The sequence below is a fragment of the Brassica oleracea genome, chromosome C1 (assembly GCF_000695525.1).
Source record: "Brassica oleracea var. oleracea cultivar TO1000 chromosome C1, BOL, whole genome shotgun sequence".
NCBI lineage: Eukaryota > Viridiplantae > Streptophyta > Magnoliopsida > Brassicales > Brassicaceae > Brassica > Brassica oleracea.
The window spans coordinates 38,454,332-38,465,272 of NC_027748.1; the positions used below are offsets into that span (position 1 = coordinate 38,454,332).

General features: G+C 35.9%; 2 protein-coding genes across 2 annotated transcripts; both read left to right on the forward strand.

Annotated features, from left to right (window-relative positions):
• LOC106317163 (protein STRUBBELIG-RECEPTOR FAMILY 7-like) lies at positions 1-4,465 on the forward strand. The gene is made up of 16 exons (XM_013755019.1): positions 1-263; positions 622-757; positions 845-916; positions 1,001-1,066; positions 1,151-1,222; positions 1,303-1,371; positions 1,450-1,521; positions 1,591-1,656; positions 1,720-1,782; positions 1,855-2,192; positions 2,269-2,558; positions 2,646-2,920; positions 3,008-3,140; positions 3,605-3,738; positions 3,822-3,978; positions 4,057-4,465. Exons 1-16 carry the CDS (start codon positions 167-169, stop codon positions 4,186-4,188), a joined length of 2,172 nt encoding a protein of 723 aa, XP_013610473.1. The 5' UTR covers positions 1-166; the 3' UTR covers positions 4,189-4,465.
• A 2,029-nt stretch (positions 4,466-6,494) lies between these two features.
• Positions 6,495-8,910, forward strand: LOC106323334 (pentatricopeptide repeat-containing protein At3g14330-like). Its single transcript, XM_013761478.1, has one exon. It carries the CDS (start codon positions 6,609-6,611, stop codon positions 8,571-8,573), a length of 1,965 nt encoding a protein of 654 aa, XP_013616932.1. The 5' UTR covers positions 6,495-6,608; the 3' UTR covers positions 8,574-8,910.
• Positions 8,911-10,941: the final 2,031 nt, after the last annotated feature.

Sequence of the window (10,941 nt, forward strand, 5' to 3'; positions counted from 1 at the left end):
CTGAAACAGCAGTATAAAATCTAAAGCTTAACAACAAAAAATAATAATAAAAAAAAATTAAAATCTCAGAAACACAAAAGTCTGAAATTTTACAAATTCAAGTTTTTATTCTGTCTCATCTGGTTTTAGAGAGAGAGAGAGAGAGAGAGGAAGGAGGAAGAAGAAGATGAGGGAGAATCACTGGGTGGGTTTGGCTCTGTTTATGCTCTGCATTGTTGGGTTTAAGCCAAGTCTCATCCTTGCAGCCACTAATGCATCTGACAGTGAGTTTCCTTCTTCTCTGTCTTCTCCTTCAAAAGTCTCGATCTTTCCATGATTTTTAATCCTTCATTTGTGTAAATTGTATCTATGTTTCTGGGTTTTTTTTTCCATTACCAATACTCAAATAAAGTTTATGTTCTTTTCTTCAAAACGGGTTCTTACCAACCTCAAATCTCGAACCTTTTTCTCCTTTATTCACCCAACTTTCTATTTTGTTCCCTTTCTTTGTGTGTAACTCATAAAGCATTTCTTCAATTAGACCTGAAACTTTAAGTCTCTAATATTGGATCTACTTCACGGAACCGACAAAAGAAACAAGATGATTTGAATAGTTCCCTCATGGTTTCTCTCTATGTGCAGCTTCGGCGTTAAACTTCATGTTCAGCGCCATGAACTCTCCAGGACAGCTGTCACAATGGACATCATCATCAGGAGGTGATCCTTGTGAACAAAACTGGAAAGGCATTACATGCTTTGGCTCACGAGTTACTCAAATGTAATCATTTCTCTGATCATCATTTAATAAATCACTGTGTTTGTTATATGCTGAATACATTTGTTTCTTTTTTTTATCTACTTGCAGAAAGTTATCAGGTCTTGGCCTCTCTGGATCACTAGGCTACGCGCTTGATAATTTGACTTCTGTTACTGAGCTGTAAGCATTCATCTTCTATCATACAAAGCTCCAAAGTTTGTATTAATGGCATAGCTTATGGACTGTGTTTGGTGAAACCTGCAGTGATCTAAGCAACAATAACCTTGGAGGGGACTTGCCGTATCAGCTTCCTCCAAATCTGGAGAGATTGTATGTTTAAATGATTGTCTCTGTGTGTTTGACAAGTTTCTTTGTGTGTGTTTTAAGCTGATAAAGTTTCTGAATTTGTGCTAGGAATCTTGCTAGTAACCAGTTCACTGGATCTGCTCCGTATTCTGTTTCTCAAATGACACCTCTCAAGTACCTGTAAGTTCAATTATTTAATCTTCAGACATTATCTTGGAGAAGTTTGGTTGTTTAATGCTCCAACATTGGTTTTTGTTCAGCAATCTTGCTCACAACCAGCTTAAGCAGCAGTCTATTGATTTCACCAAACTCACCTCCCTCTCTATCTTGTAAGATCCTCTTCTTTCACTGAGTTAAACTAGTTAAGAGATTGATTAGTTAATGACGAATCCATGTGTGTTTTCAAGGGACCTCTCTTCCAATACCATCACAGGCTCTCTTCCAAACTCAATGAGCTCTCTTACAAGTGCAAAGTCAATGTAAGTAGCTCTCTTACAAGAACTCACTTAAAGTGAACCACTTAGTACTAATTGAATGAACTTCCACAGTTATCTTCAGAACAATCAGTTCTCAGGCACCATTGATGTCTTAGCCACCCTTCCTCTCGAAAATTTGTGAGTAACTTAATCTCTATCCGTTTTAGAAACCCATCATTTTGAATGTTGTTGCTTCCTCAGGAACATTGCAAACAATCAGTTCACAGGCTGGATCCCTGATTCTTTGAAAGGCATTAACTTGCAGTAAGTTTTTTCAATTAGTTTCTTCCATTTTCTTGAAACTTTTTTTCTTTATCTCACTAATTTTGGAAACAGAAAAGATGGCAATCCACTCAGTTCCGGGCCTGCACCTCCACCACCTCCTGGCACACCTCCCATCCATAGATCACCTAATCCTAAATCCGGTAAAGGAGGATCCAGCAGTAACAATGGTGATTCCAGCAGTAGCAGCAATAGTGATTCCAGCAAATCAGGGATTGGAGCTGGTGGCATAGCAGGAATAGTCATCTCATTGTTAGTTGTAACAGCAGTGGTAGCTTTCTTCTTGATCAAGAAGAGAAGATCAAAGAAGACATCCTCCACAGACATTGAAAGGACTGATAACATTAACCAACCTCAACCCTTCACCCTCGCTTCAAACGACCTTCATCAAGGTAATAGTCTACTTATATATCACAGGTTCGAGTGACCGCTGGGACGAAACTAATAAAATAAAAAAATAATGTACAGAGAGTAAAGCTATACAGAATCCACCATTAGTTGAGACAAAGAAACTGGACACTTCATTGTCGATGAACCTACGCCCTCCACCAGCTGAGAGACACAAGTCATTTGATGAAGATGATTCAACACCGAGAAAGCCTATTGTTACAAAGAAACCTGCTGTTGTCCTTCCTTCAAATGTGGAGGCCTATACGGTTGCAGATCTTCAAACAGCTACCAATAGTTTCAGCGTCGATAACCTTCTCGGTGAAGGGACTTTCGGAAGAGTGTACAGAGCTCAGTTTGATGATAGAAAGGTTATTAAAAAAATCTTATTAGTAGTAATCTTTTCACGATTTTTTTAATGACACTGAGATATTGTTTGTTTTTGATCATCTAATAAGGTACTTGCTGTGAAGAAGATAGACTCGTCTGCGCTTCCCACTGACACGGCGGCTGATGATTTTACGGAGATAGTATCGAAAATTGCGTGTTTGGATCATGAGAACGTGACGAAGCTTGATGGTTACTGTTGTGAACATGGACAGCACTTGGTGATCTACGAGTTTTATAGAAACGGCTCGTTGCATGACTTTTTGCATCTTTCGGAAGAGGAAAGCAAGCCGTTGATATGGAACCCTCGTGTGAAGATCGCTCTTGGCACTGCACGTGCATTGGAGTAAGTCTTTAAACAGATTAAATCACATTATTTTGCGCATTACATGGCAAGAGAGTCTGATGGGAAGTGTTGTTGTTGTTGTGGCAGGTACTTGCATGAAGTTTGCTCACCATCTATAGTCCACAAGAACATCAAATCGGCAAATATTTTACTTGACTCAGAGCTGAATCCTCACCTCTCAGACGCTGGTCTCGCTAGCTTCCTCCCTACTGCGAATGAGGTATATACAGAAGTCTCCAGCTAGCGTATTATCCGTAACCCAAAAATCCGAATCCGAACCGAACCGAAAAAATCGAAACTAAAACTGGACTGAAATTTACAAAAACTTGAACGGTTACTATTTTTCTAAACTCCAAGACTAAAATCAATCCTGAACTGAATAACAGATATCCGAATATTCAAAATATAATAAAAAATACTAATTTTTAGTTCTTTTATCTATAAGTTATAAATAAAAAATCTAAAAACCCGAATTATCCAAATATTTTTTTGGTTTTTCTGGGTTTAACTCGGGTTTTGGTGTTTTCGGTTTTTTTGGCTTTAAACTGAGCCAAACCCAAACCATTTCTAATGCGGTTCCATTTTGGGTTTTATAAAAAATAGAAACCCAACCTGAACCGAAAACCTGAATGCTAGCACGATCTCCTGTTTCTCCATTAGTTATTATTCTGATACATTGTGCAGCTACTGAACCAAAACGATGAAGGGTACAACGCACCAGAAGTTTCAATGTCAGGCCAATACTCACTGAAGAGCGATGTGTACAGTTTTGGAGTAGTGATGCTTGAGCTTTTAACCGGAAGAAAACCATTTGACAGGTACTAATATATATATATATATCCTTTTGTACTAATTCATTTTCCTAAGAGTGAAATGTGTTAATAAGTCTCTTTGGTTACAGCACAAGGTCAAGATCTGAACAGTCATTGGTGAGATGGGCAACACCTCAGCTTCATGACATTGATGCATTGGGGAAAATGGTTGATCCAGCTCTCAAAGGGCTTTACCCTGTCAAATCTCTATCTCGATTTGCAGATGTTATTGCACTTTGCGTTCAGGTAATGCATATGGTTATCATTGTAAGTCTGGACATATAAAGAATGACATCTCAATGGTGTTTTGTAATTTTGTGACAGCCGGAGCCAGAGTTTAGACCACCTATGTCTGAAGTGGTGCAGGCGTTGGTTGTGTTGGTGCAGAGAGCTAACATGAGCAAGAGAACAGTCGGAGTCGGGTCTGGTAGCTCTGGGGCTAATGATTACATGTAAATTCTTTACCTGAGAGACCAAAACCAAACAAAAATCTTTGCCTTTTTTTTCCTCTGGTCTGCTCAGGCGGACAAGAACAAGTGACAAGAGGCAGAGAATCAACTAAACAAAAGTTTTTTTTTCTGTTCTTCATAAAACTGAGAGAATAACAACAAACTTTACGCATTGTATAATCCCATGTTCCCTTGTAACATGTCCCCAGTTTGTAGTTAGATTCCGACAACATGAACAAAACCATCCCCTTTTATGAGTTCAGAACCAATACTGTCTTTTCCTTTTTGTATTATTTATGTTTTTGAATAATTTTCCTGTTAATAAATTATTGATGATGCAATGCAATGTGTACTTGTCCCAAAGATAATACTCGCTCCCTCTGTTGTGTAAAAAATGTCACTTTGAAATGTTTCAGACATATTAAAAAAATGGTTGAAATACATTTATTTTTTTATTAATTACATATATTCAACAAATATATTCAACAAATAGTATTGAGATAAATAAAAAGGATTTTTTTTTCAAATAGCATGTTTTAAGTTTTTGTCACAAAAATAATATTCAAGAAAAAAAATGATCAAAATAGTCTTTTTTATTTTGAAATTTTTAATTTTTTTCTTTTAAAATTTGAAACCTTATCTCCAAAACCACACCCCTTAAATCTAAACCTTAAATCTATATTAGTTAATCCCAGGAAAAAATACATTTTTACCTTTTAATAAAACTTATTTTGCTCATTTTAAAGCTATTTTGGTGACAAAAACTTAAAAAATGATATCCTAAAAAAATTCTTTAAATAAAATTATTTATAAAATTAATTTATTTGTAATTAATATAATGTAAACTAAAACTTACATTATAACAATAAAATGACATTTTGTATATAACAAAGAAATGTCATTTGCTAGACTATGGTGATGTTCGTTTGCTCACCCAGGTGATCCATCTGGGTGAAAATCCAAATCAATGTTCGTTTTGTGCATTATAATGCTACATTCAGATGGATCATCCAGCTGAATTTTTAAAAACTCATCTCAAATTCTCACCCAAATGAAGGTGAGTCTTGATGGTGCATCATCTAGTTCAGTCTAAAATGATAAATGACAAAAATGATTTTTTAAAATCAAAAATTATTTTCAAACCGTAAATTCTATTTTCTTGCAAATACATTTTTCCGCCAGAACCGAAAATACATTTTCCCGCAAAAACTGAAAAGCACACTTTCCCGCCAAAACCGCAAAATGCGTTTTTTCTCAAAAAATGTAAAACACATATTTTCATAAAAACACACTTTTCGGTCAAACCAGTAAAACCGCACTTTCGGCCAAAACCAAAAAACGCATTTTCCGCCAAAACCGAAATAATGCAGGATTGATCGAGAAAGCGTAGCAGGCCTATATTATTCGGGTTGAAGGAGGAACCACAAACAAACACCCCACTTACCATTGCTTCACCTCAAAGAAGCCAAAGAAACATCAAATTACAACCCGAGCAGCCAATGAAGATACATGTTTGGCGATCGATTACTCCAAGACCTCACGCAATTGAGCATAAGCTCCACAGCCCCTTACCAAGTAATCCGGAAGAACCCATGGAAAACACATGTTCCCGCCGAAACCAGAAAAACGCATTTTCCCGCCGAAACCGGAAAAATGCATTTTCCCGCCGAAACCGCAAAAAATATTTTCCGCCAAAAAAAGCAAAAATGCACATTTCCCGTAAAAACGCAAAAATGCACATTTCCCGCCAAAATCGCGAAAAAAAACTTTTCCTGTCAAACCCGCAAAACACACTTTTTCGTCAAAAACCCATTTTCCGCCAAAACCGCAAAACATACTTTTTCCGCCAAAACCGCAAAAAACGTATTTTTCCGTCAAACCCATAAAAACGTATTTTCTGCTAAAAACCGTAAAAATGCTATTTTTTCGCCGACACATAAAAAAAAATATTTTTGTCATTTTATTAATGAGTCCACCTGGATGCAGATGCAAGTTAAAAAAACGAACATAGCTGCATTCAGATGATTTATCTGGATGCATGGACGAAGAAACGAACAACACACAGATGAAGCATCTTGATAGGACATAGAGATGGAAGATCCCGATGCATCTACGTACCAACAGGGCCTATACAACTGAACTTACATTTCTTTTGAAACCGGGAGTAGCAATTCATTTGATAGACTATACAACTGAACTTTATGATCTCGGAGGGAAGAAGCACCTGGAGAGAAAAGCCCACATATTATAGGCCCATTAATCTTTTAAAAACGAAAGCTGCCATTGTGTAAGCTTATCCATCTTCTTCTCCGTGTCTACTCTACAGACACATACACAGGAAAGAACTTCTCCGCTGCTACTGTAACTGTTGCGTATAGATTATTCGAGTCTCCCCTTCTCCTCACTCCTGTCCTGAATGAATCTCCAATGCCTCCTCTAGGCACGTTCTTGAAAAATCATCACACAAACTGTGTCTCTTCCCAAGTTGCACATGTCGCCACTCTACAAGCCTACCTTTCTCCTCTAAGGTCTCAGAGTCTCACCCATTCAAGATTCTTACGAGCTCCATTCAGACAACACACAACACACCTGTCTAAATCCGCCAACCTCGACGAAGCCGTCGTCACTCTATCCTCACTCTCCAGCCCCGAGCCTTACACAGACGCTCTCCACGCATGCATCTCCGCTAAATCCCTCCACCACGGCCAAAAGATCCACTCTTTAATCCTCAACAACCCTAAACTCCGCCGCGACCCCAAGCTACTCACCAAACTCATCACCCTCTTCTCCGTCTGCCGCCGGCTAGACCTCGCTCGCAAACTCTTCCACGACGCCAAAGACTCAGCCTTTCTCACCGAGGAAGTCTGGGCGGCGATGGCGATCGCCTTCTCCAGAAACGGGTCGCCGAGGGAAGCTCTCGTCGCGTACGTCGAGATGCTGTGTAGCTTCGTAGCGCCGCCCGGGGATTTCTCGATCTCCGTGGCGTTGAAAGCGTGTGTCGAGGTTAAAGATCTTCGCTTTGGGAGAGGGGTGCATGCCCAGATCGTGAAACGGAGGAGGAAGGTTGATCAGGTGGTGGAGAATGCGCTGTTGAGGCTTTACATGGAGAGGGGATCTTTGGAAGATGCGCGCAAGATGTTCGATGGAATGTCTGAGAGGAATATTGTTACTTGGAACTCGCTTGTTTCGGTGCTTAGTAAGAAGGTTCGGGTTCACGAGATGTTTAACTTGTTTAGGAAGATGCAGGAAGAGAGGATTGGGTTTAGTTGGGCGACGCTGACGACGATACTGCCAGCTTGTTCGCGTGTGGCTGCTCTTCTTACAGGGAAGGAGATTCATGCGCAGGTTGTGAAGTCGAGTGAGAGACCTGATGTTCCTTTGCTTAACTCGTTGGTTGATATGTATGGGAAATGCGGTGAGGTTGTGTACGCTAGGAGGATCTTTGATGGGATGTTAAATAAGGATCTGACTTCATGGAACATTATGCTAAACTCTTACGCCATCAACGGTGATATCGAAGAAGAGATTAAACTCTTTGATACGATGATAGAGTCAGGTGTTGCACCAGATGGGATTACCTTTGTTGCTTTGTTATCTGGGTGTAGTGATACTGGCCTCACAGAGTATGGTGTAAGTTTGTTTGAGCGCATGAAAGGAGAGTTCAGAGTTTCACCTGCCTTGGAGCATTACGCTTGTTTGGTAGACATCTTGGGACGAGCGGGTAGAATCCAAGAAGCAGTCAAGGTGATAGAAAGTATGCCCTTTAAGCCAAGTGGATCCGTTTGGGGATCACTTCTTAACTCTTGCAGGCTCCATGGGAATGTTAGCGTAGGAGAGATTGCAGCAAAGGAGCTGTTTGTTCTTGAGCCTCATAACCCAGGGAACTACGTTATGGTTTCTAACTTATACGCTGATGCAAAGATGTGGGACAAGGTGGATAAGATCCGAGAGGTGATGAAACAGAGAGGGATCAAAAAGGAAGCTGGTTGCAGTTGGGTACAGGTTAAAGACAAGATACAAATCTTTGTTGCGGGTGGTGGAAACGAGTTTCGTAACTCGGATGAGTATAAGAAAGTATGGTCGGAACTACAAGAAGCAATTGAAAAATCAGGTTATGCTCCTGATACAAGCGTGGGGATTCATGATGTTGATGAAGCAACCAAGGTGAATTGGGTTTGTGGACATAGTGAGAGACTCGCGACGAGTTATTCTCTTATTCATACCGGTGAAGGGGTTCCGATTAGGGTTACTAAGAATCTGAGAGTGTGTGCGGATTGTCATGAATGGATGAAGATTGTGTCGCAAGTAACTGGGAGAGTTATTGTTCTTAGAGACACCAAACGGTTCCACCATTTCGCTGACGGTGTCTGCTCATGTAAAGACTACTGGTGATCATGGAAAAAAGTGCTTGAGCTTGGTGCCCTAAGAGTCATTTGCTGAAGCATCATTGTTTGAGAGGTAGATTGATCATAGCCGAAGCGATGGAACTGATTTAGTACATATGTTAATGGAAACACAAGCATTCTTGTTCGGCAGGGACATTGTCGACGCTGGTATGAATAATATTTTTGGTTCAAAGAAAACGAAAACACATAATGAAGAGAAACAAGTGAGGCAATCAAAGACTGGAGAAAGTTGTTGAGTGTTCACCAAGAAAGGTAATGAAGGAAGATGGTCACATCACATGAGGTGAAGCCAAGTCATGCTTGGAGTTTTTTTTAAGCGCGCTTTGCAATTTCAAATTGTGAAATTTCTTGCTTTTTACTATAATTTTGGTTATTCCAGTTAAATTTTTTTTTTGACTTTTTCTTAAATCGTGATTATTGTGGATATATAAAAAAAATTATTTATATTTAAAGAAAATAACAGAAAATATGTATGGTGGATCATAATGCATCAACGATTTGGTAGAAGTTACTTTTTTCTTTACTTGACTTCTCTTTATTATATTAATAATGATTTTTAGAATATTTTGAAATCCTATCTTATTGTATCAAACATGTGCTAAAATTATTCAAATTTTAAGATTATTGGATTAGTTGTTCATAAAAATATTTAAAATCTAGAGAACTTTTTTGTCATCATCTAGAGATTTCTTTTAAATATGTATAAAAATTTGAATAATTTCGATGATTATGGTACCATTTCAAATGACGGTATTTGATAAAAAAAAAATGGAAGGCAAAAACTAATAATAAATCACTTTGGATCTTTAATTTACAAATATTACTAAGATTTTTATGTATCCAAATAAATCCAAATCACTAATCCAATAGGACCAATACCCTTAGTAAAATTATCTTATTATATAAAGTTTGGTTTTTTCAAAGTTTCTAATTAACATGACGATGACACATGTCAATTAAAAATTTAAGATGATGACATGTGTTAAAATATATCATAATTAATAATATAAATATAATAAGATAATAACACAAAATAATTATTTAATGGTAATGTTCCTTTTTTTAAATATTAAACAAAGATAATAATAGCAAAAGGTTATTTGATTGTTTTTAGTTGACAATAATTTTCTTTTCTAATTTTTTTTTTCCTTTTTACAATTCCTAAACAAAAAATATGTATAATAATTTACTTAATACTAATTTTCGTTTTGTAAAATCGTTTTTTAAAATACTAAATAAAGATAACAGCAAAAGATTATTTGATAGTTTTTTTAGTTGACAATAATTTCATTTTTATATTTTTTTCCTTTCTACAATTCCTAAAAAAAATATGTATAATAATTTACTTAATACTAATTTTCGTTTTCTAAAATAAAAAAATAAACAATTTTGAAAATTTGTTTGATAGTAATTATTCGTTTATAAAATCTTCTACAAAAAAAACTGTTAAAGAGTGTTTAATTGTAGTTTTTTTTTCTTCAAATCTAAAAAAAAAGAAAAATAAGTATTTCAAATGTTTTCATATAATAATAGACTCTATTAAATAGTAAATTTTTTGTTTAAGAAATCATAATCCAAAAAGGATTACAATTCTTTTTTGTAACTAAAAGGATTACAATTATTCACATTTATATATAAGATTAAGCTCTCCTATATTTTGTCACCAAACATAATTGCTTAATACATCATAATTAATAATATAAGTATAATAAGATAATAACGCAAGAATTATTTAATAGTAATTTTCCTTTTTTAAAATCATAAACAAAGATAATAGCAAAAGATTATTTGATAGTTTTTAGTTGACAAAAATTTCCTTTTTCTAATTTTTTTTTTCCTTTTTACAATTCTTAAACAAAAAAAAATGTATACTAATTTACTTAATACTAATTTTCGTTTTCTAAAAACATACAGAAAATATAATTGTAAAAATTTGTTTGATTTTATAAAATCTTCTACAAAATAAAATTGTTAAAAACTGTTTAATTGTAGTTTTTTTTTCTTTAAATCTAAACAGAAAATGTAAAATAAGTATTTCAAATATTTTCATATAATAATAAACTTTCTTATTAAAATAGTAAATTTTATATTTAAGAAACCATAATCCAAAAAGGATTACAATTATTCTTTTTTTTTTGTACCTGAAAGGATTACAGTAAGAACTATAAAGTCTCTGATCATTAATTTCAGATAAGAGTGATTGAGAGAACAACAACTGCATATGTGTGAAACAACCATTACCTCAAATACTCTGTGAAAAAATTTTGATTTCAACTACAAAGATTTTGCTCAACTTAGAGATACAAGAAACTATTAATTTTTTTTTTTTTGTTATCAGCATAAACAGACTCATA